At 59.2% G+C, this 25107-nt stretch overlaps 3 protein-coding genes across 3 annotated transcripts in view; 2 read left to right on the top strand and 1 right to left on the bottom strand.

Annotated features, from left to right (window-relative positions):
• The first annotated feature begins 3576 nt into the window (after positions 1–3576).
• GGT6 (gamma-glutamyltransferase 6) lies at positions 3577–6024 on the top strand. The gene is made up of 4 exons (XM_052658699.1): positions 3577–3710; positions 4292–4494; positions 4584–4697; positions 5003–6024. The coding sequence occupies exons 1-4, from the start codon at positions 3577–3579 to the stop codon at positions 6022–6024; spliced, it is 1473 nt and encodes a 490-aa protein (XP_052514659.1).
• Positions 6025–7906: 1882 nt separating this feature from the next.
• On the top strand, positions 7907–23179 carry MYBBP1A (MYB binding protein 1a). The gene is made up of 26 exons (XM_052657083.1): positions 7907–8170; positions 8348–8446; positions 9159–9242; positions 9332–9406; positions 9507–9614; positions 10572–10747; positions 10900–11067; positions 11160–11277; positions 12333–12628; positions 12861–12971; positions 13505–13630; positions 13838–14005; positions 14165–14264; positions 16282–16378; positions 16554–16705; positions 17038–17124; positions 17203–17358; positions 17451–17627; positions 17734–17894; positions 18822–19074; positions 19305–19430; positions 19505–19573; positions 20115–20228; positions 20432–20533; positions 21663–21811; positions 21965–23179. The coding sequence occupies exons 1-26, from the start codon at positions 7907–7909 to the stop codon at positions 22548–22550; spliced, it is 4122 nt and encodes a 1373-aa protein (XP_052513043.1). The 3' UTR covers positions 22551–23179.
• Positions 23053–25107, bottom strand: part of SPNS2 (SPNS lysolipid transporter 2, sphingosine-1-phosphate) — a 37009-nt gene continuing 34954 nt past the window's right edge. The window contains exon 13 of the mRNA XM_052657084.1: positions 23053–24628. The gene's annotated coding sequence lies outside the window, so the exon portion shown is untranslated. The remainder of the gene's footprint in view (positions 24629–25107) is intronic.

The following is a 25107-nucleotide window of genomic DNA, read 5'->3' as shown; positions in this document are numbered from 1 at the left end:
TTTGGTCTCATGGCTGGGCAATTATGAGGCTTGCAGATTGGCAGACTACAGCCCAACAGAGGCCCATAGAACAGAGAGGAAGGGACTCATGTTTTTGTTTTAATTTTCTGGCCTCGCTGCACCACATCTGGGATCTTAGTTCCCCAACCAGGGGTCGGACCTATGCCCCCTGCATTGGGTGGCGAAGTCTTAACCACTGGATCACCAGAGAAGTCCTAGGAACTGAAGTCTACTGGGTACCAGGCACTGGCCTAAATGCTTTAAATGTACTTCCTTGTCAAACCCTCACAACAATCCTGGGAGGACAGACCCACAGAGGATCCTATTTACAGAAACAGAGTCAAGACACCCAGAGGTTAAACGACTTGCCTGCAGTCACATAGCAAGTCAGTGGCAGAAACTGGACCAAACCCTGGTTTCCAAAAGCTAGTTCCACTCCCAACTCCCAGGGAAATGATTGGCACCATTTGCCCATTGGCCTGACCACCATTCATCCCCAGAGCCTGTCTGGCATCTACTTGAAGCTTAGCTAATAAGCATCTCTGGGGGTGTGGGCAGTGCTGTCCAGGCCCAGAGCTGTGGGAGTGATAAAGACCACCCAGGAAAGGTCCCCCAGACCCAGTTAGTGGAGGTCTTGGTCCCAGAGAGTTTGCCAGGGCATAGTTCTAAGGACAGAGGAAGATTGGCTGGACAGGCACCAAAGAATGGCGGCTGGATGAAGGGAGCCAGTGCCAGCAGCCCAGAGGCCAGGCTGAGGACGGGGCGGTAGATACTCAGGGTTCCCAGCTGCCTTCCCTTAGGAAGGAAGGACCGACTTTCATTCTGACCTTACAACCTTCCCACATTGTATTAACAGGAAATGAAATTATTTTATAAAATGAACTCAGATCATAATCATGACCCCCTCACTCAACCCTTGGCAAAATAAAAAGTTGGCCCACCCTATGATGGTATCTCAGCTGGTTGATGGGTTATTCGTCCAATAAATCACAAAACCTAGAAACTGAAGGTTTCTCGGGCAGGTTGAGTGTGGAAACCAGCTTGTAGTGGGTGGCAGGGTGGTGGTGGTGGGTAGATAGGCAAGGAAGAGGCAACAGCAGGTGTATATTTTTTGTAGATTGGTGCTCATTTCAGGACTGGCGGTGGCAGCATCACCTGGGAGTTCAGAAGGCAAATTTCTGGTCCCTACCTCAGACCTACAAAATCAGAACTTCTGGGAATGGAGCCGGGCAATCAGGATTTAACAAACCCCTGTCCGTGTGTACTAAGTCTCCTCAGTCATGTCTGACTCTTTGCGACACCATGGACTATAGCCCACCAGGCTCCTCTGTCCATGGGATTCTGCAGACAAGAATCCTGGAGTGAGTAGCTATGCCCTCCTCCAGGGGATCTTCCCAACCCAGGGATCGAACTCTCGTCTCTTACATCTCCTGCATTGGCAGGCAGGTTCTTCACCTCTAGCACTACCTGGGAAGCGTTAACTCTGAACACACTAGTTAGAGAACCACTCCACCTGCTTGTGAAGAGTCTGAGGGAAAGAGGAGTGGCTGGAGAGTCAGATGAGATGAAAAGATGATTTCTGTGGCTGTGATTCTAGTGTAGAAAATAAGCTTTCTCAAAGCTTTTTATTGGAATGCAATATACCTCCAGAAAAGTGCACGTCACATGTACAGCTAGATACACTTTCACCATCAGGAACCCAGGTAACCAACCTCAGACGGAGAAACAGTATCACCAAGCATTCCAGACGCCCCTCTGCCTCCTCCTGCTGACTGGTAATGGCAGAGGCTGGTTTCACCTGTTCTTGTAATTTACACGTGAAAATTGCTTAGTCGTGTCCAACTCTTTGCGACCTCATAGACTATACAGTCCATGGAATTCTCCAGGCCAGAATACTGGAGTGGTTAGCTGGTCCCTTCTCCAGGGGATCTTCCCAACCCAGGGATCAAACCCAGGTCTTCTGCATTGCAGGCAGATTCTTTACCAGCTGAGCCACCAGGGAAGCCCAAAAGACAAGGTGGACAGGCGACTTCCCATCCCCCCACCCCCCCCTGCCAAGGGTCTTTAAACCGCCACACCAGAAACAAATATGATGTGCTCTTTCTGCTTTGGCTTCTTCCAGTCCTCGTGTGCCCGTAAGATCCATCTATGTGATCGCATACAACTGCAGAGCCCTCATTCTCACCACTGCAGAGTACTCCCCATGTGACCACACCACTCACTCTCCTGATAATGGATGTGTGAGCTTTCAAATATGGGACTGTTCCAATTCGTGCACTTATGAACATTCTAGTACGTGACTGTTGGGCACATATCTAGCAAAGGGAATTTCTGGAGACTGGACCCTGTTTAAATGCTGAGAAGGAACCCGTAGAGAAGATGTGAAACTACAGGAGAGAAGGGATCAGTGAGAGAGTGAGCTCTCGGGGGAAGCAAGAGGCAGGAAGTGGGAGGGCTCGGGGCCAGAACCAGAGGCAGAGATTGGCTTTTCGACTGGAGCCATGTGAAGGTGGGTTTGTAGTTGGGGGTTGATATTGGCGGGGGGGGGGGGCTGTCTTTGTGTGTCAGCTTTGATTTGTTATGTGAAGAAGGACAGGTAGTCTGCTGAGAGTGTATGGCAGATGGTTTGGGGTTTGAGGCCCTCGTAGTAGAGCGTGGTTAGGAGAGAGATGACTGGGAAAGGAATGAGACTGTAGCACTCTCTGGAGTTACAGCTTTGCCAGAAAACAGCTCCTTAATGTGAACCCCAGAGTGAAGGAGTCTGGGACACCTGGTTTCCAGACAGAGGCTCCCCAAGAGGTCTATGGCGCCACCTGCTGGACAAGATGTTCATGACAGGCCCAGAGAGGTACTGATACCTTCACCACCCAAGTTGCTTCCCCAAATAGGGAAGCCCAGATCCCTGGAGTGGCCTCAGGCTGAGCCTTGACCCCAGACAGAGACCAGACACCCCCCCATACCGGAACCTAGTCACATGCTGAGCCCTGATCCAAGTCAATGTACTGCCGTCCTCTTTCTCCCCTGTCCCTAGATTAGAGCCTGAACAGGAGAGATTTAGAGGCTGTAACCCCTAAAGGGGGGCTTCCCCGGTGGCTCAGCTGGTAAAGAATCTACCTGCAATGCAGGAAGCCTGGGGTCAATCCCTGGGTCAGGAAGATCCCCTGGAGAAGGGAACAGCTACCCAGTCCGGTATTCTCTGGCCTGGAGAATTCCATGGACTGTATAGTCCATGAGGTCACAGAGTCGGACATGACTGAGTGACTTTCACTTTCTTTCCTCCTAAAGGGAGGGGCCCACAGATGTCCTGGGTCTCAGGGCCTGTGGCCCCAGGACCAGGCACCTCCTCCCCTGCATCCCCTAAACCAGGTCCCCTGCCACGAGAGCCCCTCAGGCCCTGTGCCTTAATGGGGCGGGTTCACACACAGCCTCCCTGGCCCCGTGCCCTGCCCAGACCTGTTCTAGATTCCACACCACCCTTCCCCAGGGCTCCTCCACCTCCCACCCACCAGCCCGGACAGAGCCTCCTGAGACTCAGCCTGGAAGACTGGCAGGCAGGAGGGCAGGCACCGTGGAACCATGGAACCCGAAGCAGGGCCTGTGCTCTACCAGAAGCTGCAGGTCTGGGAGCCGAGCTTGGAGTCCGAGGAGGAAGAGGAGGAGATTTCGGAGCAGCTCATTCCAGATGCCTCCAGGCCCCACGGCTCCTCTGGGTGAGTCAGGGAGGGGTCTGGGCACCCAGTGACTCAGGCCTGAGGCTGGCAAGTCCCTCCCTCCGGATCCTCTAAGGAGGGCCAGCCCCAGGAACCTTCTGGTTGAAGGCAGGGACCCCCCCGCCCCCAGCTTCAGCCCCAGGCCTGGCCAGTGCCAGTCAATCCAAGGTCTGTGCGACCGAAGGGACATTTGTACTAAGTCAGCCCCGCCAGCTACTCTGCCAAAGGCTCCCAGCCCCCACCCCCTGGTGCAGGAGGCACCTGCTGGGCAGGTTGGTTCTGGCTACACCTGGCCGGGCCCAGCTCCTGGAGCCTGCCAAGCCCCGCTCAGGCATCCCTCCGGACTGGCTGGACCCTACCTGTGCAACCCCCTCTTCTCCAGAGACCCTCCCCAAGCTCCTCCCCATCTCCACGTCTCCATTCACAAGACTGTGTCTTCTGCCAGGAGACCCTTTCTCCTTGGCAAACTTCTCCTCCTCCTGCAAGCATGACCAAACCTTTTGGGAATTAGTCCCTGGGTTCTCCAGGGGTTCGTGGATGTCCTCCTGCCTGGCCCTGGCTTAGGACATCGCTCTCTGCAGGAACACGGCTGGCCATCTGCCCGGGGCCTGGGCCCAACTGGTGGCTGCCCTGCTGTTGCTGGCCGTTGGCTTCTCCCTGGCCGTGAGGCAGCTCTGCAGCAGTGGTGCCTCTCCAGGAGCCTTGGGCTCTGGGGCCCCTCCAGCCAGCGGGCACTCCCACAGGCCTGGCATGTACCACCACGGTGCCATCATCAGCCCAGCAGGTCAGTGCTAGGAGTAGCTCAGGGGGAGAAGGGGGCAGGGTTACTGGCCCCAGCTCCCCACCTCAAGACAGTCCCCTCTCTCACTGCAGCTGAGTGCTCCCGCCTGGGTCGAGAGCTGTTTGTTGCCGGGGGCAACATCGTAGATGCTGGAGTTGGAGCAGCCTTGTGTCTGGCAGTGGTCCATCCTCACGCCACAGGGCTAGGTCAGTAACCCACAACCCCAGACAGCGACCCCAACCCTGGGCCTCAGCAGTGACCTGGAACTCGGGCAGTCAGCAGCCCTGACCTCAGGGCTGGCTGGTGAGCAGGACCTAGGACTTGGGCATAGCCGCACCCCTAGGCTGTGACCTTTGATCCCAGATCAGTGTGATCTTGACCCCAGGCCTGGTTATTGATCCCCGTCTCCAGGCCTGGTCAGTAACCACTAACCCCAGGCTAAGTCATTGACCCTTCACCTGGGACTACCGAGTGCCCCTGACCCCTGTGTGACCCCCTTGTCTCCTCCCAGGTGCCATGTACTGGGGCCTCTTCCACAATAGCTCCTCGGGCAACTCCACTGCCTTGACATCGGGCCCAGCCCAGACCCTGGCCCCCGGCCTGGGGCTGCCCTCGGCTCTGCCCGCCCTGCACACGCTGCACTCTCACTTCGGCCGCCTGCCCTGGCCACACCTGCTGATGGGCCCCATCTCACTGGCTCAAAAGGGCTTTCTGGTGGACACATCCCTGGCCAGCGCCCTGGCAGCCCAGGACACCAAGGGCCTCTGTCCACTCCTTTGCCATGCTAACGGGACACCCCTGGGCCCCGGGACCCGAGTCACCAACACCAAGCTGGCAGCTGTGCTCCACAAGGCCTCACTGGCCCCCACCCCAGACCTCTCCGGGGATGCCCTGCTGAGTCTGCTGGCCGAAGACCTGGGGTTGGAGGGCCCCTCAGTCGGGCCCAGGCCCACCTTGGAGCCAGCCCTGCAGCTACCTGTGCCCCAGGGCATCCTGTTCACCACCCCCAGCCCCTCAGCTGGCCCAGAACTGCTGGAGCTGCTGGAAGCATCTCTACAGTCCGCAGGGCCCAGCCCTGCACCCTGCCCAGCACTCCTGCAAGCTGCTGCAGCCCCCAGGAGCAGTGTCCTGGCCACCGTGGACAGCGGCGGCTCCATCCTCCTTCTCACCTCCTCGCTCAACAGCTCCTTTGGCTCTGGACACCTGTCCCCAAGCACCGGGGTTCTACTCAGCAACCTGGTGGCTGAGTCTGCAGCTGGCACCTGGGCCTATCCCCTCATCTTTCGTGGCATCTCAGATGACACAGAGGTCGACGTGTTGGGGCTGGTGGCTTCAGGGACCCCTGCAGCTGCCACAGTCATGACTCATGCTCTGCTCAGCCACCTGGCCAGGCCCCAAACCCCAGACCAGCAAGGACCAACAGAGAGCCCCAGAGCTTGTGGCCAGGGGACCCTGCTCCAGGTGGCAGCCCACACAGAGCACGCCCATGTCTCCAGTGTCCCCAGTGGCTGCTGCCCCTTCCAGGGGTTTTAAGGTGGGGCAGTGTCTGGCAAGGGTGGACAGGAGTAGGGGGTCTCAGGGGTCTGCCCCATGGAGGCAGGGGCAGAGAGCCCAGCAGCAATGGTGTGCATAAAGAGCGTGCGTCCATTATGTGCCCAACGCTGGCTCACTTCTGGCCTGATCTGTTGTCTGGACTTGAGTTCGGCTCTTTCTTTAGCTAAAGAATCTGAGGATAATGAGGAAAGAACACCAGGAACCTGGGGACAGCCTTGAGTTCAGATCCAGCTCTGGGAAGCACAGATGGAAGAAAGCCATACCCCTGCCGAGGCTCTGGGCAGAGCAGGCAGATCCTGGGGGCATGCTGGAACCTCCGTGCTCCCCTCCAGGCCACACTCCACTGATCTCCCTCAACCAGGCTGGAAACAAAATAAAGATCAAGTCTCCTGGATGCAATGTGCTACTCTCGCTTCTTGGTTAATTTCACATCAGCCTTTGAGGCGTCTGGGCTCCGGCCACAGGGAACACAGAAGACTGCCACCCAGGGATGCAGAGCCAGGCTAGTGTCTTTCTGCTCCTCCCTGCTCTACTCCCCTGCCTCTTGGGGCAGCACACATACAAGGTAAACCAGTTCTCACTTTCTGAAACTGATAGAGCAAGGAAGGGGTTTGAGATGGTGAGGAGGAGGTGTCCCAAGGGGAACAAAGGGGGCTGGAGCTGGATGTGCGGTTTCAAGGCCGGGTTGGCCCTCACCTCCCCACCTCCAAGAGGGCTGGGTTCTCTCTGAACTACAATCCTCCACAGGTTAGTTCTCAAACCAAGAAAAGGGTGGCCATTAGCACTCCTGCCCCACACTGTAAAATGAATGTATCTCTGACTTACTAGAACTCAGTGCCGCCACCTCCCTCTCGCTGCTCACCCCCCAACTCCCGGACAAAGAATTCTTCCCCCCCAGCCCAAACGGTACCACAGTCTACCGCTTATGTTAGCCCCAAGCCTAGCATCGGAGAAGGCAATGGCAACCCACTCCAGTACTCTTGCCTGGAAAATCCCATGGACGGAGGAGCCTGGTAGGCTGCAGTCCATGGGGTCGCTAAGGGTCAGACACGACTGAGCGATTTCACTTTCACTTTTCACTTTCAGGCATTGGAGAAGGAAATGGCAACCCACTCCAGTGTTCTTGCCTGGAGAATCCCAGGGACGAGGGAGCCTGGTGGGCTGCCATCTATGGGGTTGCACAGAGTCGGACACGACTGAAGTGACTTAGCAGCAGCAGCAGCAAGCCTAGCATCCCTCTCGCTTCTGTCACCTCCCACCTGTTCCAGATTAGCTGGAATTTTCTCAGCACTTGGTTCAATCCAGCTGGTATTCCTGCTTCTACCTCTGCTCTCCTTCAATTCATCCTCCACACGGCAGCAGAATAATCTATTAAATGTGTAAATGGGGGGATTCCCTGGGGCTTCCCTGATGGTTCAGTCGGTAAAGCATCTGCCCGCGATGTTCAGTCCCCTGGTCGGGAAGATCCCCTGGAGAAGGAAATGGCAACCCACTCGAGTATTATTCTTGCCTGGATAATCCCGTGGACAGAGGAGCCTGGCGAGCTACAGTCCATGGGGTCGCTAACACTTCACTTCACTAGAGGTACCGTGGTTAGGACTCGGCTCTCTCCCTGCGGAGGGCCGAGGTTCCATCCCTGACCCATCCCTGGTCTGGAAAATAAAATCTGACAAGGCGGGGGGCGTCGGGGCAGTTAAACAGGACCAAGGCTTGTGCCTGCATAAAACCCTCCGATGATTTCCTATCGCAATCGGAATGAACTCCGAACTCCTGAGCGCCCAGAGAGGAAGAGCCACACCTCCCCGTCCGCCCCGCCCCGGTGCCAGCCGGCTCCGCCCCCAGCCGACCCAATTCATTGCGCATGCGCCCCGACCTGACCTGGAAGAGGCTGTCTTCCGAGCCCACGTGTTCGACGAGCATGGCGGAGCCGGCGAGTGTGGAAGTCACTGAGCCTCTGGCTCCGGGAGAGGCCCAGAAGAGCGGCGCCCGGCCTGCCGACCGTCATGGCCTGCTCAAGCACAGCCGCGAGTTTTTGGACTTCTTCTGGGACATTGCGAAGCCGCAGCAGGAGACGCGGCTTGAGGCTACAGAGAAGCTGCTGGAATATCTGCGCGCAAAGCCGAAGGTATGGTGGCGGGGTCTGGGGCAGGAGCGCCAGAGATCCTGGCTAGTAGCGGCGAGCTTGGGGTCACGGGGTCGCGAACCTGGACGCCCCAAGTGAGCGCGCGCCGAGGAGCGGGCATGGGCAGGTGCCAGACGACCCTTCTCACTGGTCCACCTGGGGATGTGCTTGGTTCCTTAGGGATCTTCCGAGATGAAGTACGCCCTGAAGCGCCTAATCACTGGGCTCGGGGGTGGACGAGAAGCAGCCCGGCCCTGCTACAGTTTGGCCCTGGCACAGGTGAGGTGGTGGCCCCTGGAAGGGGTCCACCTGTGCTGGTCAGGTGGGGGAGTGAGTGAGCAGAGCAGATGTCCCAGCTGCAAGGGACGTGAGAACTGACAAGTAGGGGTAGCATCTCAGGCGAGCCAATGGGAGGTGTGCCCACGTGGATGTGGAGAAAATTGTGTAAGCAAGGCCTTTGTGCAGAGAAGCCCAGGAAGGCGGAGAGAGGGAGGTTGAGGCTACTTTTGGGTACCTGGGTTGACCAGCCTCCGAGGTACATGTACTGGGGGTGGTAAGCTCTGGGATGAGTTCTCTTACCTCTGCAGGGTTTAGGACCCTCTTCTCCCAAGGGGCACACAGCTAATTATAAGCCATATCTAAGGAGCTTGGACAAATGGAAGGCCTCTAGAGACCCAGTCCTTGAAGACCAGTCTAGGGAGAGCTCAGAGCTGGCTGTTGGGACAGCGTGTTTGGGAAACACAGTCTAGTGGCCAAAGCACCCCAGCTACGCATGGGACAGGGAGAGAGGGGTCAGCTCCATTCACAGCTATGTTCCATCATCAGCACTGCTCAGAGGCAGGTAGGCAGCTTCAGAGGCATCCTTGGGGCGGGAGCAGGGGCCCAAGGCCTGCTCCCAAGGGCAGAAGTTGAAGGAGAAGTAGGAAGAGATTAATGTCTGTTGGGATGTGGCAGGGCCACTCCCCCTGAGCCCCTCTCTTCCTCCTGGCAGCTGTTACAGTCTTTCGAAGACATCCCTTTGGGCAGCATCCTGCAGCAAATACAGGAGAGACATGACCTGCAGAAGGTTAAGAAGGTGAGAGTTAGCAGCCCCAGGGATATCAGCAGTCCCCAGGGTGGGAAATGCTTGGGTCCTTCTCACGGGTGCCTGGAATCCTTTTCTAGGGGATGATGAGACCTGCCCTCTTTGGAAACCTGTTTGGGGTGCTAGCCCTCTTTCAGTCAGGCAGGCTAGTGAAGGTAAGAGCTTTGAGGGTTCTGGGGGTATATGGACTGGCTTGGAGTGGTGGGGGAGAGTGGCACGCCCCACTCATACCCTCTCTGCCTCTGGGACCACCAGGACTCAGAAGCACTGATGAAGTCAGTGAAGCTGCTACAGGCCCTGGGCCAGCATTACAACCACCTTCAGGAACAGCCCCAGAAGGCCCTGGTGGACATCCTCTCTCAGGTATGGGCTCACCAGCTGTGGAGCCTTGGGTAACTAACGCCACCCGTCATAGAAGAGCACGGAGAAGACACAGGTTAATGCATGGAAATGCAGTACCGTCCCACGGAAGCATAAGTGTGGAACATGATGTTTTGTAGTAACTTCCCTTAAAAAGTAAGAAGGAAAAGGGATGTGCTTTAATAACATGGTTTAGTTTAATATCTAAAGTATTTTCATGTGCAGTCAGTATCAGAAAATCTATGGAGGTTTTTTACATTCTTTATCGTGGTAAGTCTCCAAAATCCAGTGTATTTTATACTCACCGGCATATCTCTGTTCAGATTAGCACATTTTACATGCTCAGTGTCCACATGTGACCAGTGGCTTCCATATTGGACCATGCATTTGTAGAACAGCGCCTGACATGTGCCCAGTGGGTTAAACATGTTTGCCATTGTTGTTTTGGGCAGAGCTGGGGTCCCCACTGCCCTACTTGGGAAGTGGAGGTGGGCTAGTACCTAGAATCCTTGCTATGGTGAAAAAGCCAGGGACTGGCACATCCCAGGCCAAGGCTTTCTGCATAACCCTGGCCACAGAGCTGGAAGGACCTGAATTCAAGTCCCAGATCTTCACTGGGGACTCCTTGTAAAAAAAAAAAAAAAAAAAGGCTAGTCCTGCAAAACCCAAAAGAGGAATAATTAAAAGGGTGGTCCTAGGCTAGTTAGCATCAGTGGGGTGCTTATTTAAACCCAGTTTCCAAGGATTTGGGAATTTGCGCTTTTTAAGAAACCCTCTCTGGTGATTCTGTTGCCTGACAAGGTGGATTGTGACTGTCCCGTCTCAGGCTGTTGGTGTGCCGGGGCCTTGGGGGAGCCTGGGAGGTAGAATGGGGCCCAGAAAGCTCAGCTCACAGCAGGAGAGACAAAGGATGCTGTGAGGGCGCCCTCCGCACCCCCAACCTGTCTCCCCCATCGCCAGGTCCCGGATACCGCGCTGCAGGAGATCCTGCCCAAAGTCCTCAAGCCTGACATGAATTCAGTTCTCGGCTCCCCTGAGCACCTGGAGCTCTTCCTCTTGGCCCAGCAGAAGGTGCCCGAGAAGCTGGAGAAGCTGATGGGACCGGTCAACCTGTTCTCGGACGAGAACATCCCCAGGTGTGAGGGAGGTGGGCAGGTGGGCCCTCCATCCACAGGTTTGCACCATGACCCGAGGTTGGGGGTCCATGTGGCCCCAGGCGCCTGGCCTTTGTTTGCTGGGGACTGCCCCCTGAGTCTTCTTCACCCCCACCCACCCCCAACCTCTGCAGGCTGGTGACTGTGCTAAAGACGGTGGCCAACTCTGTGAAGAAGGAACGCAAGCTGCCCACCGTGGCTCTGGACCTGCTCCGCCTGGCGCTCCAGGAGGACAAGTTCCCACGGTTCTGGAAGGAGGTTGTGGAGCAGGGGCTCCTGAAGAAGCAGTTCTGGCCGGCCAGGTGCGTGGGCGCTTGACCTCTCCCTATTTGATGAGCAGGGGTGGCTCAGGGGACCGAGGGCTCTGACCAGGCCCTGTCGTGCACCCCCTCAGCTACCTGTGCTTCCGCCTGCTGGGCGCAGCCCTGCCCCTGCTGTCCAAGGAGCAGCTGCAGCTGGTGATGCAAGGGGACCTGATCCGACATTACGGGGAGCACATGGTCACCGCTAAGGTGAGCGCCGCCCCTGCGGCCCAACCCTGCTGGAAAGGGCCAGGTGACTGGGCTTCCTCCCCAGAGGAGGGAAGGGATCAGCCAGCTTCCGGAAAAGAGGGTGGTTCTTGGTGTCAGTGGTCCTGCCTAGGATGGGCAAACACAGCTGCCCCTGGGAGGAGGGGCTGGGGACCTGGGTGTCGCCCACCTCTGGGTAGAGGGAGCTGCCTGAGAGCCGACCCCCACCCCTGCATCTTCCCCTACGAACTGAGAGTGGCAGGGTCAGCCCTTCTGCCCCCAGGCTGCTCAGCCCAGGCTTGTACAGCCAGCAATCTGTCCAGACCTCCCTCCACCCCCAGCTGGTGTTACAGGAATGCTACCCACCGATGCTATTTTGAGTACTGTCCACATGCCGCACACTAAGCTAAGTGCTCGACAGGGGACTCGAGTAGTGGTTAAGAGCAGGGAACCTGGGACCAGACTGCTGGGTTCCCGTCCTGACTCTGCTGCCGCTAGCTGTGTGACCTCCCGCAGGTCGCTTCCCTTCTCTGTGCCTGCCCCTGCTTGCCCATGAGCCGAGGAGCAGGACCTTCCTTAGAGTCGTTGTGAGGATAATCAGGCTAATATCCACAGGCGCTTAAAGTAGTGCCTGGTGTGCAGGAAGTGCTGCTGGGTTTGCTTCTAGCTCATTCCATCTTTACCGCCAGCTTTGGAGAGCTGCCATTCTCCTCTTCCGAGTGAAGGACAGGCTCAGAGTTCAGCGCAGGGGTTAAGAGCTCCACGGGCTGGGGGACCAGACGGACAGGGGCCGAGTCCCAGCTCCACCACTTTTAGTCCTGTGATCCTCGGAAGTTGCTTCCAGGCTTTCTTATGCTTCATTTTCCTTCATCTGCAAAACAATTAGAGGTGCCAGGACGAAAGTTGTCCCAAAGACTAAACGTGGGGGCACCTGAGCGACCCAGCTGGGTACAAGGGAGGGGACTTCCTAGGCCCCAGGGAACCTGTTGTGGAAGAGGCTGGGGGTGTGTTGGACCCCTCCTGGCTGATGACCGCAGCGCTGTGCCCGACTCTCGCAGCTCCCGAAGCAGTTCAAGTTTGCCCCGGAGATGAACGAGTACGTGGGGGCCTTCCTGGAAGGCTGCAAGGACGACCCCGAGCGGCAGCTGGCCCTGGTAGTGGCCTTCACGTCCATCACCAACCAGGGCCTCCCTGTGGTGCCCACCTTCTGGCGGGTCGTGCAGTTCCTGAGTCCCACCGCCCTCAAGGGCTACGTGGCCTGGCTGCGGGACATGTTCCTCCAGCCTGACCTGGACTCCTTGGTGGACTTCAGCACCTACAACCAGAAGAAAACCCAAGATGCTTCGTTCCATGGGTGAGTGGGCCTGTGGGGCCCAAAGGCCTGGACCCTCCCTCCCAAATACCTTGGTTCCTTGGGCCAGAGAGGAGCCACACCTTTGCTCTTAAAGGCCTCAGTTTCCTCACACGTGGCCCTGTGCTGAGGATCAGGGCGTCAGGGAGCCTTGGTTGATTTTCCTGTCTCAAGGATGGGAGACACCCATTTCACCACTTCTAAGCAGTTTCCGGGACTTGTCTCCTGCCCACAGGCCCGAGCGAGCTGTGTTCCGGCTGCGGAAGTGGATCATCCTTCGCCTGGTCAGCATCGTGGACAACCTGCACGTGGAGAAGGAGGAGGCGCTGATCGAGGAGGTGGCCAGGTATGGTCCCGAGATGTGCCTGAACCCTGACTTCCCACGGATGCAGCGGCCTCATGTCTGACCTGCTTTGGGTCCCTCCTGGAGCCAAAAGCCTGAGGGTCAAGTCATCCTTGCCCCTTGGGCAGGAGGAGATTGGGGGAAATTCCCCAGGGAGTCTGGGTATGGCAGGGGGGAGCTCCAAGGTTCAGGCTGGCTCAGCATTCCCCCCACTGCCTTTGTGTGTCGACGATGTCGGGGGTCCTTAATGACGACACTGCCACTGCTACTCACCCTCACGGCGGCCCTGAGCGGGGCAGGAGCGGCGGTGACCTGGCCGAGGCCACGCAGCTTCGCGTCTTTGGTTCCAAGGGAGGGATGCTGGTCCTCTCCCGGTTCAGGCTGGGCTCTGTTCTGCTGGGGGTCCAGGCCTGGGAAACGTCCCCTCTGGCGTCATCGCCTCCTGGGACCAGGCCCTCGGTGAGGCCACCCAAGAGTGGCTGGTGAGGATGGTGGCACTGACTGAGGGAACACGGGTACCCTCCCACCCTCCCCAGGTTTTGCTTCTTCCACTCGTTCTTCGAGACAAAGAAGCCCACGTCACAGATCCCTGAGTCCGAGCAGCACTTCACCCTCGCCTTGGATGGCCGGACCCGGGAGGTGGTGTGCAGTGCCTTCTTCAGGTGGGCACCGGGAAGCCCGGGAGAGGCCTGAGGGTGGGCGAGTAGGCGGGGAGGTGGCCTCGGGCAGGGTGGGCGCCACTCTCTCCAGCTCTTCATCTGAGGCCCGGTGAGTTCCAGGGGCTCAAAGCCTGGGGATGGAGTAGGGTGGCCGTGTCTACCAGCCCAGCCCGTGACCCTGACCGCCCCCACCTACCCCACCACCACCAGTCTGCTTCAGACCCTCAGCACGCAGTTCAGGCTGGCGCCGGAGCAGACGGCAGACGGGCGGCCCTGGACCTACCACTTGGTGCAGTTCGCAGACATACTGCTGAATCACAGCCGCAATGTGGCTCCACTGACAGCCTTCACCACGCAGCAGCGCCAAGCCTGGGACCGGTGAGAGGGTGTGGTTGCCGCCCGTGGGTAGAACCTCCCGGGGTCTGACACTGGACACATGGGTGGGATCCCCTGGGGTCTGACGCTGGCTGCATGGGTGGGATCCCCTGGGGTCTGACGCTGGCTGTGGTGGCCTGAGAGCATGCTCATCTCACCCAGGATGCTGAAGACGCTGAAGGAACTGGACGCTCTCTCTTCAGAGGCCAAGGCCACTGCCTTCCAGCACCTGCTACTCTTGGTGGGCATCCACCTCTTCAAGGTACGGCGGCCTGAAGTGGAGGGGGCTACAGACCTAGGGTCTGCGGGGGCCAGGAACAGCTCTGTGGAGCTGAACGTGACAGGTTTCCTAGGCTGACTGCTCTTGGTTGCGAGTACAGCCCAAGGGAAGAACCACTCCATCCACTTACTGGACACCAGCTCTACCCTGGGCTTCCCTGGTGGCTCAGACAGTAAAGAATCTGCCTTCAGTGTGAAAGATCCGGGTTCAATCCCTGGGTCAGGAAGATCCCCTGGAGAAGGAAATGCCAACCCACTCCAGTATTCTTGCCTGGAGAATTCCATGGACAGAGGAGTTTGGCAGGCTACAGTCCATGGGGTTGCAAAGTCAGACACAACTGAGCAGCTAACACACATGCTCTATCCTGAGCTTTCTGAGCAGTGTCCCTTGTTGGTATTACCCACAGATTGGAGGCAGGCACATTTCTGACAGGTGGGATAATAGACTCACAGAGGTCAAGTAACTTACCCCAGGCCACACAGCTTTTGGCTGGGATTCAAACATGGGGCTCTGACTTGCTATCTCATAGGACCTCCCCAAACTACCTTACTGGCCAGGGGTGGTGGATGTCGAGGAGGGCGGGGCCTGGCTCTGGGCAGACCCGTCGACCATGGGGACACTTCTTCTGTCTGTCTGTGGTCCGTTCGGAGTGGAGCCGCGATTCTTCTGTTTAGCTCTTGCACATTTGGAATCTAGAGTGGTGAGTTGAGGGTAGTGGGTGTTTTTCCGGCACCGCCCTCCCATGGCGTCCTGTGTCCTATCAACTATATTTCTCATGTCATGGGTACCTCTTCTCATAACCGGTTCTCTAAAACCCACTCCGTCTCCTTTTCTCTTCTTTCCACAAAGAAATTTTGGCCGTGTGCGGAGCGTACTGCCAACAGCGCTTTTGACCCTTGTGGTTTCTTCTGACTGTGAACCCAGGTCTCTGGAGGTTTTCCCCTCAAGTTGTACAAGGCTCTTGTGGGTTGCTCCAGGTCTTCAGTAGCCTCAGGAGACAGGACTCCCTTCTGGCCTCTCGGCTGAGGTTTTTGCTTCCAGGCCTTGGGCACTCAGCCCAGCTCATGGACAAGCAGTGTGGGGAACAGTTGGTCACCATGCCCCTTCCAGTCCTTGGCCCTGGACATCCAATAGGGGCTGCCCAGACCCTGGACCTCTGAGCTTGACATGGATGAAAGCTACCCAGCCACAGCCAGGACGCTAGAGGCAAAGATGCCCGAGGCTTTTGAGCTCCTGTTCTGGCCTTCCTTCCACCGCCCCCACCCCAAACATTGAAGCTGCCCTGCAGCATTAAGGAGGGGAAGTCTGCCTTTTTGGTACCAGTGGTCAAACAGGTTAATTTCAACTCACTGGCTAGTAGCTGGACTCTGGTCTTATCCTTCAGCAAAATAGACTTGAAAGGACTGTGAAAGTTGTTCAGTTGTGTTCGACTCTTTGTGATCCCATGGACTATATAGTCCATGGAATTCTCCAGGCCAGAATCCTGGAGTGGGTAGCCTTTCCCTTCTCCAGGGCTTTCCAACCCAGAGATCAAACCCAGGTCTCCCACATTGCAGGCAGATTCTTTACCAGCTGAGCCACAAAGGAAGCCCAAGATAGACTTAAGTTAGTTGAAATTAAATTTTAAATTTGTTGAAATCGGTCATTTCCAGTTCTTTTTGTAACAATGTCAAGCCAGGTGTCATGGCAGAATCTAGAACTGCAGATCAGGAGTCTGGGACCTGTTGGTGCCCTGTGATCCTGATCCAGCCTGGGCATCGGTGGGGAGGTTGGGCTTCATCTTCTGTGAGGCTCATAAACTGTGTGTCTGGATGTTAGGTCATCAGCTCCTGGGGTCTGGCTGTAGCCCTCTGCTCTAGATTGTGAGGGGGACTGGCCAGGACAGTCTGGAGTCTTTTGAGCCTTGATACCAGCTCCGCCCCCTTGGTCACTCCCTCTCCCAGCTGAGCAAAGGCTGAGCATGGGTCCTGGCCTCTGATTTCTGTCCTGTCCCACACAGTCCCCCGCAGAAAGCTGTGACCTCCTGGGCGACATTCAGACCTGCATCAAGAAGAGCCTGGGGGAGAAGACCCGCCGGACCCGTTCCAAGGCCACCAGTGGGTTGTCGTCCCTGGGGCGGGGGGTGGGTGATAGGCAGACAGTAGGACCCAGCATGGGGTGCTCAGAACTGCTCCAAGGCCACCAGTGGGTCGTCGTCCCTGGTGGGGGGTGATGGGCAAACAGCATGGGTCACTGGCCCCCTGCCCAGGCTCACCCCTTCCCTGCTTGCAGACCCCCAGGAGCCGCCGTGGGTGGAGGTGCTGGTGGAGATCCTGCTCTCCCTCTTGGCCCAGCCCAGCCACCTGATGCGCCAGGTAGCCCGCAGCGTGTTCGGCCACATCTGCTCCCATCTGACCCTACGTGCCCTGCAGCTCATCCTGGATGTAAGTGGGGGCCTCTGGGGACGTGGGTCCCAGGATGGGGCTCTCCGAGCCCAGGGCTGCTGTGTCCTTGCTGTGACCTGCATGGTTGGGGGATGGGGGCCTCCTTCAGAGTCTCCTGCTGTGTGTGCACCCCTGACTCGGGGTCAGGTCTCTCAAGGACACTGGAGGGAATGGCTTTCTCTCCCAGGCTCCATCTTCCTCCCTGAATTGGGGACCTTTGGCCAAGACTGGATGGGAGGGGGAAGGAAGGCAGTTGAGAAGGTCCCGGGGCCTGAGGGGGTGGTGAGGGAGCAGGGACAGCAGACGCGACGGCCACCTGGGACTCCCCGCAGGTGCTGAACCCGGAGGAGAGCCAGGACGAGGACGACAACGTGGTGGTGACAGACGACTCTGAGGAGCAGCCGCTGGGGGGTGCGGAGGTACTTGTCAGCAAAGGGCAGGGGGCAGGCGGACACCCGGTGGGCCACGGGGAGGCGTGACACACGGCCCACCCACAGGACAAGAGCTCAGACGGCGAGGACAGCAAGGGCAGCAAAGGCTCAGAGAGTGAGGAGGAGGGCGATGACGACAGCGACGAGGAGGACCGAGACCGGGACGTGGACCAGGGCTTCCGGGAGCAGCTGATGGCGGTGCTGCAGGCCGGGAAGGCGCTGGTGAGTGGGGGCCGGGCCCCCCGTCCCTCCGCTCCTTCTGCATGAGGAAGGGCTGCTCACCAGGCCTCTGTCCCCCCGCCCACAACCCCCAGGGCGGAGCGGACAGTGAGGATGACGACGACGAGGAGCTAGGGGACGAGGCCATGATGGCCCTGGACAAGAGCCTGGCCAGCCTCTTTGCTGAGCAGAAGCTGCGCATCCAGGCCCGGAAGGACGAGAAGAACAAGCTGCAGAAGGAGAAGGCACTGCGGCGGGACTTCCAGATCCGGGTGAGCCCCGGCCCTGCCCTCCCCCTCACCACGCCCCTCCCGCTCACCACGCCCCTGCCCCTGCCCTCGCCCCCACGCCGGGCTGAGCTCACCCTTCCCACTGCAGGTCCTAGACCTGATCGAGGTGCTGGTGACCAAGCAGCCCGAGAACCCCCTGGTCCTGGAGCTGCTCGAGCCGCTGCTGCTCGTCATCCGGCGGAGCATGCGCAGCAACAGCAGCGCCAAGCAGGAGCAGGACCTGCTGCACAAGACGGCGCGCATCTTCACGTGAGGGCGGGAGGGGGGGCCCGGACAGCCGGGCCGGGGGCTCGCGGAGGGACGGGTGGGAGCCAGGGCCCACATCACTCAGGAGCCTTCACCCATCTGTTCCTGCAGTGCTTAGCGCAGGGCCCCCAGTCCCACCGACGCCCTCGGGGCCCCTGTAGTTGGCAAAGCAGACTCGGTGCCCGATTGGCCAGGGCTGTGGCAGCGAGTGGGCGGGAGACGGGACACCTAACCCAGTCTTGAGGGACCGGGAAGGCTTCCTGGGAGAGGTGTCAGCAGTGCTGGGAGCTGTGGAGCTCGCTTATCCTCCCACAGGCCACAGGCAGAACAGGAAGGCATGTCTGACACAGTCAGAACATAAGCAGCTTGTGGCCTGGCCGACCTCAGTGTTGAGGAGCCACAGAGCCCTTTGCAGCAACAGCAGAGGTGGGGTGAGGTGGGGTGGGCGCTCCTGGAGCAGGGAGCCCAGCATTGGAGACATAGATAGCAGTTAGAGCCCTGCTTCCTGGGCAAGGGGGGTGGGGGGGGGCAGTGTGGAGACAAAGGCCTAATAAGAACTTGAGATGGGGAGGTGCCCCCAGTGCCCCCACCTCACCGGCCCAGGTCACACTTTCTCAGCTAGTTCTCTGCCCAGACACACAGTGTCCTGAGCACATAGACCCTGGTTTTGCTTTACGAAGGGCCCGAAGCCACTGTCCCCTGAGAGACAGGTGCTCATGGGGCTGAGGACCACATCGGGGTGTTGGGGTGTCACTCAGGGAGCCAGTTTCCCTCTGGCTTTTCCTGGGTAGATCTGTGTGTGGCCCTGGGCCTCCCCCCGCAGCCTCAGTCAGACCCCTGTCTTTAGGGGTCTGTTTCCACCTGTGAAGTGGGGCTCGGGTCTGCTGGGGCGGAGGGATGTTGCGACCAGCTCTGCCCCCCCCCCCGCAGGCATCACCTGTGCCGCTCCCGGCATTATTGCCGCACGGCGGGCAACTGCGTGGAGACTCTGTACGCCCGGCTGGAGCAGCTGGTGCTGCAGGCCAGCAAGCAGGCTGACTCCTCTGTCGCCCTCTACCACTTCAACGCCTCCCTCTACCTGCTCCGCGTCCTGAGGGGCAGCACCGTGGACAAGCCCGCCCGCAAGGCCCAGAAGAAGGAGAAAGCCAGCAAAGATGCCAGCTCCCAGCCCCAGGGCCCGGAGGTGAGCAGACCTGGCCCGGGGAGGCTCGGCCTGGAAACCCAGCTCCGCTAGATAGGAGTGCGTCCTGGGAGGCAGTGGGGCAGCCAGCTTACCCGTTTCACAGATGGGGAGACGAGGCCACACCTACCCTGGGACCCAGCCTTCAACCGTCTGAAGGCAGCCCAGGCTGGGCTCCCGTGCCAGGCCCGCCCCCCACCCCGGCATCACAGCAGCTTTCTCCTTTGGCGCAGGCTGCCAGCTGCCTGGACTTGAGCCTTGTGACCCCGATCTACTCGTCAGCGCTGAGCTCCTTCCTGACCAAGCGCAACAGCCCCCTCACGGTCCCCATGTTCCTCAGCCTCTTCGCCCGGCACCCGGTGAGTATCTGGCGAGGCCGCCCCCTCGGGCCCCTGCTGGGCCCCATCCTCACTGCCCACCATTTTCTCCACAGATGCTCTGTAAGAACCTACTCCCCATCATGGTCGAGCACGTGACAAGCCACACGCGGCCCCGCCATCAGGTAAGGCCTTCCCAGATCCCAGCCCCAGGTTTGTGTGAATTACCCGCTTGACTTACGTCTTTGTTGGCTGTTTGAGAGACTCAGGAATGGTGCCCTGGGGGACAGGGTGGGGTGAGCCTGCCCCTCCAATCTGGCCAGTCCCCCCCAACCCCACCACTGTAGGCCCAGAGTAAGTGGAGAGGGGGGGACACTTCCCACATGGCCTGAGTCCTCCGGCTCCTCAGAGGTCACGCCCTGGCTTGACGGGTATGCCTGGGGGTCAGGGTAGGAAGAGGGGGCCTGAGTTAGTAGGGGGCCAGGAACCGTGTCCAGCTGACAGCCCTGCTACCCCACTTGGCCTCAGGTCTCCCCACTACTAAGAAGAGCGGGTGGGAGCGGGCGATGGTGACAGCTGAGCCCAGAGCTTCGGTGGTGACAGCCCAGGCGGGCTGTGCTGGGCACAGCCGGCAGCCCCACCTGCACCCCCTCTTCAGGCTTCTGGAGCTCGTGGGGGTCGCCCAGCATGCCAAGGCTCCTGGTGACCACATTGCCCCCGCCCCAGGCCCAGGCCTGCTTGCTGCTCCAGAAGACCCTGCCCACACGGGAGCTACGCATGTGCTTTAAGGACCCAGAGTGGAAGCAGCTGCTGGGCCAGACCTTGGGGAAGGTCACCGAGGTAACAGCCCTGGGCTCTCCTCCCCTACTGGCCAGTTGTGGTCCTCGGGAACCCAGGGGCGAGGGTTGCTGGACCCTGTGCCTCGGGGTGGGTTTGGGGTTCCCCCAGGAGACGTTTCTTCCCTGGGGACCCTAGTCTCTCACATGGGAGACAAGCTGCAAGCAGCTCTCCAGAGTGCTCAGCCCAGCCGCCTTCTCCCCCAGATCCTGCGGACGCTGGGCGAGGCTGAGACCAAGTCAGGGCACCAGAAGGATCTGGCGGCCTTGGAGCTGCTCAACACTCTGTTCAGGAATTTCCATCACGAGGTGAGCACTGGGCACAGCAGGAGGTTGCCAGGCGGGCAGAGCACAGTCTGAGCAGAGGCTGGGGGGCAGGTGGGAAGCCATCTGGGGAAGGGTCTGGATGCCAGGGTGAGGAAACTGGGCTTTATTTATTTGAGGCGGGCTAGTGCTATACGGAGAAGGCAACGGCACCCACTCCAGTACTTCTGCCTGGAAAATCCCAAGGACAGAGGAGCCTGGTGGGCTGCAGTCCATGGGGTCGCGAAGAGTTGGACATGACTGAGCGACTTCACTTTCACTTTCCACTTTCATGCATTGGAGAAGGAAATGGCAACCCACTCCAGTGTTCTTGCCTGGAGAATCCCAGGGACGGGGGAGCCTGGTGGGCTGCTGTCTGTGGGGCCGCACAGAGTCGGACGCGACTGAAGCGACTCAGCAGCTGCAGCAGTGCTATATCCTGTGCTTGGCCAGGGTGGGTGAGCTGGTATGCCGTTGCCGTGCTCCAGTGAGAAAGCTGAGAAGGGGCTGGGAGGGCTGGCGACCGCGGGAAGACGGCTGTTGGGTGGGAACCCAGGCTCCTAGACTGGCGGAGACGGAGCGGGGGTATGGCGTGTGAGATGCGTGAGGGCCACGGGGCGGCTGTGGGCAAGTCTCTGGTTCCCCCAGTCTGGCCCAGAGGAAAAGGTGTGGGGGTCCTTGGCGTAGACACTGATCAAAGCCCCAGTGCTCTAGCTTCCAGGAAGGTGCCGCGGGGGCAGGTGCTGAGCGGCAGGCAGACCCCGAGAAGCCACACCCAGAGTGATAGCAGAAAGCCAGGAGAGGGGCTGTTCTGGAAACCAGTGGCTTTCAAAAACACCCCACTCAGTGCGTGACAGGGACGGAGAGATGAGAAAAGGGCCTTTGGCGACCCAGAGGTCACTGCGTGGTGCCCCCTGAGGTGGGTGGGCTTTGGGCCCTGGGAAGAGAGAACAGACTTGGCCCCTGGGGCCCTTATTTTCTCCCCGAGGTGAGAGAGGCTAGGGAGGCACAGGCTGAAGGGCTGTCTGAGGGGCCACAAAGGGGTGGGTGAGGGTGGGAGGGACGGGGACCGGGAGCTGGGGAGAGGCCGTGCCTCTGGTCCCCACTGCAGCCACAGCCTTGCCCGCCTCTGCAGAAGCTGACCGTGGACCTGACCGCCGTCCTGGGCGTGCTGCAGAGCCAGCAGCCGAGGCTGCAGCTGAGGCTACAGCAGGGCGGGCACTCGGCCGGGTCCAGCCGCCTCCACGACCTCTACTGGCAGGCCATGAAGTTCCTCGGAGTCCAGTACGTTTCAGGGAGGGCGGGCGCTGGAAAGACCCTCATGTTCTGATGTCCTCTGTCCCCAGTGTGGGAGCTTCAGGCAGCTTGAGGATGACAGAGGCGCAGGTCACCCTTGCCCTGGCCACAAGTTTCCTTACTCTGCTCACTTCCCCCCAGGCGCCCCAAGCCAGAGAAGGATACCAAGGAGGCCCCTCAGGCCACACAGCAGAGCCCCGTTAGCATGAAGCGGAAGAAAAAGGGCTTCTTGCCAGAGACCAAGAAGCGCAAGAAACGTAAGCCTGAGGCCACCACGCAGGAGGCGGCCGCGGCCAAGCCTGAAGCCGCCAGTGGGGACCAGCCCCCCAGCGCTGGCAAGAAGAAGAAGAAGAAGAACAAGAAGAACAAGATGAAGAAGACCAAGTCCCCAGCACAGTCCCAGGTGAATGGGACACCTGCTGCCAAGAGTCCGACCCCAGAGCCCCCTGCTGTGAGCCCCAGCACCCCCGCCAAGACCCCAAAGCCACAGAAGAAAAGCCAGAAGCTGTCCCAGACGAACGAAGCCACTCCTCTGCCTTGCCAATCCCCCGAGGAGCCGGCTGCCAAAAAGCGTCAGAAGAAGCTGCCCCAAAAGGGGGTTTCAGGCAAGTCGCCACAGTCCACGCTGCCTCGGAAAAAGGCCAGGTTGTCCTTGGCCAGCAGGAGCCCCAGCCTCCTCCAGAGTGGGGCCAAGAAGGTGCAGCTGAGGAAGGCCAAAAAGCTCTGAGTGACCCCCGTCTCCCTGTTGTGCTCAGTTCTGACTTGCAACCCCGTGGACTGTAGCCTACCAGGCTGTTTCTATCCATGGGATTTTACAGGCTAGAATACTGGAGTGGGTTGCAGTCATTCCCTTCTCCAGGAGATCTTCCAGACCCAGGGATCGAACCGCAGCTCCTGCCTTGCAGGCAGATTCTTTACCCACTGCACCACCCTAGAGACTTTTTTTCACCATGATTTTAATAAACCAGCTACTGTCTAAGGTTTTACCTTCTATGCTGGGGGTAGTGGGTCTGCTGCAGCAGGCATGGCCTGAGAGACCCCAGCTCTAAGCTGGGCCCTGCTGCTGCTCTCGAGCACACAACACCCTGGGGAATTGGCTCCCAGATGCTGTGGGCCAGGCCCAGGGCTCTGGTGTCTGTCTGGGTTGAGTACAAGTGTGACCACACCTCGTGCCCCTCATCCCCACCCCCCAGGCTGCTTTGCTGCGGGAGCCACCAGGGCATGACTTAAATAGCTTTATTTCTTCATTTACAAGAGGAATATATTTGGCTTCTCTCTTAAGACTCTGAGATTCACAATCAGCAGCTCTAAAAAATAAAGGAGCAGTTTGGCTTCCGGAAGGAAGAGGAAGCAGCACTTGGACCTGGTTCTTGCACAACAAGAAAACATTGCTGGGGCCCCGGGCTGAGGCTGGGGTGGGGGTGGAGGCCAGGCTGGTCTTCGGGGGAATCCCACCCCCTGGTTAAGCCCCCCTCCTAGGGTACCCCAGAGCTTGGTAGGGAGTGGGTGTTCCACCAACTTACCCACCCCTGAAGCCAAGCCAACCAGTAACTGAGTAGGGAGCACTAAGCTGGCTGGCTCTTAGGGTCTCCTGCCAGCCCCACGGGGCCCACCAGACCAGAACCACCTTGATGTGGTGGGGAGGGAGTCTGTGGAGCAGAGGGGACAAGCGTCAGTGGGGGCGTGGGGGGTCTGATGTGAAGTTGGCAGCTGTACCCTGGTGTGTGGCTGCGGGGGTGGGGGTCTCGGCCACATGGAAATGTGTGAACTGAGTGGCTGACATGCACAGGGAGGTGACTCGAGTGCTGGCCTCTCCTGATGCACCTTAGCCTCCACCAGGCTCTTCCCAGGGACAGGAAGCTTGGAGGATGGCTGTTTCCTCTGGCAGCCAGAGCCCTGGCTCCTGCCCTACGGATTCTGGGAATACTCCCCTGGGCGCTGCCCCTGGAAGGGGTCCAGCCTGGGGGCAAGAGTCAGTTCCTGGCATCTGTAGGGATGGTCAGGCAGGGGATGGACAGTGGGGGTGCTTCGGTGGATCCGAGGAGCCCTGTAGGGACGGGGAACCCCCAAAGGTCTCAAGCAGGGGGCACAGGTGGTGTGCCACTGCCACCAGGGCCTTCGCTCCCGGGGACGCCAGCTCCTTGTCAGCACGGTCCCCCACCTGGGAGACCGCCAAGCTGACAGCCAGCCCAAGGCAGAGACCAGTGTCCTCCAGAGTGGCCAGCCAGGCTGGGAAGCTCCAGCAGCTTGGGTGCCCAGCTCTTGCCAGATTGAGTCCAGTGTCCTCAAGGTCAGAGGTCCTCACCCACCCAGCCCTTGGGGAGCCAGAAGTGCCGCCCTGAGGCCTGGACCCCCTCCTTTCTGTGTAGTCCAGGGGCTGTTGGGTCTTCAAAGCTGCAGCCAGCACCTTGCCCAGCAAGCTGCATGGGAAAGTCCAGCCTCCTGGCCCCAGGGTCTGGGGAGGGCAGACACTGCCCCAGGATCACATAAGCTGGGGACAGGCCAGCCTCTCCCCACACACCCATGGGGGGCTGTCTTCCTCCAGGACCCCAGGGCCCCTGTGGCCCAGACCGGGGCCTGGGGGTGGCCTGTCCCAGGGCATGGCTCCAGCAGACACAGCCTTCCAGGTTAGTTGAGGACACAGCTTCTTGGAGCCACTGCCACTCAGCAGTCCCAGACCAGAGCTGGTGGGAGCCCCGCTGTGGGTCACAAGGAAAGCTTCGGGACAGCCTGGCAGGGCCAGGGTGCCGGGGGACACCTCCCAGACTAGGCAGGAGTCCGGGTCCTTCGTTACCCCAGCAGCACCTGGAGGGAGGGGGTCAGAAGTCAGGTGCAACACCCAATCCAGGGATCCTCTCTCTGGGGCCCACTGGAAGGGAAAGAGCAGATCTGCCACGGCCAAGGCGTGGGGGCAGTGACCTTGGATTTTCCTCTGCTGGGAAGCTGAGGCTCCCAGAGGCCAGGCCCAGAGGAAGGTCCAAGTAGGAGTTGGGCTCTGGCACCTCTAGGAGGATTTGGGAGGATGGAACCCAGAAAACAGCAGGGAGTTCCTGGCCAGTCCCTACCCTGACCTGTGCCCCCAGCCCTTCTGAGGAAGGAAGGGGGAGCTGATTTACTGGAAGAGGGAGCCTGTCCACCCCCCCATCCCGTGGGTCTACCGGTCAATCCAGGCAACATTACTGGAGGAAGAGGACCAGTCCCAGGGCTGGGATGTGCTCAGGCAGGAGGTGACTCACAGGGAGTCTAGAACATCCCTCTGCACAGCTCCCCATTCCAAGATCCCC

This window comes from Budorcas taxicolor, chromosome 19, assembly GCF_023091745.1.
Source record: "Budorcas taxicolor isolate Tak-1 chromosome 19, Takin1.1, whole genome shotgun sequence".
Classification (NCBI taxonomy): domain Eukaryota; kingdom Metazoa; phylum Chordata; class Mammalia; order Artiodactyla; family Bovidae; genus Budorcas; species Budorcas taxicolor.
The sequence above is the reverse complement of the archived record's forward strand: the minus strand, read 5'-3'. Positions and strand labels throughout refer to the sequence as shown.

Excerpts from the sequence above, each read along its gene's own strand:
- GGT6 (XM_052658699.1), top strand. The coding sequence starts at position 3,577 with ATGGAACCCGAAGCAGGGCCTGTGCTCTACCAGAAGCTGCAGGTCTGG. Across the intron at positions 3,711-4,291 it reads AGGCCCCACGGCTCCTCTGG|GAACACGGCTGGCCATCTGC; the intron begins GTGAGTCAGGGA and ends CGCTCTCTGCAG. Across the intron at positions 4,495-4,583 it reads TGCCATCATCAGCCCAGCAG|CTGAGTGCTCCCGCCTGGGT; the intron begins GTCAGTGCTAGG and ends CTCTCACTGCAG.
- MYBBP1A (XM_052657083.1), top strand. The coding sequence starts at position 7,907 with ATGCGCCCCGACCTGACCTGGAAGAGGCTGTCTTCCGAGCCCACGTGT. Across the intron at positions 12,629-12,860 it reads CAAGATGCTTCGTTCCATGG|GCCCGAGCGAGCTGTGTTCC; the intron begins GTGAGTGGGCCT and ends TCCTGCCCACAG. Across the intron at positions 14,006-14,164 it reads CAGCGCCAAGCCTGGGACCG|GATGCTGAAGACGCTGAAGG; the intron begins GTGAGAGGGTGT and ends CATCTCACCCAG.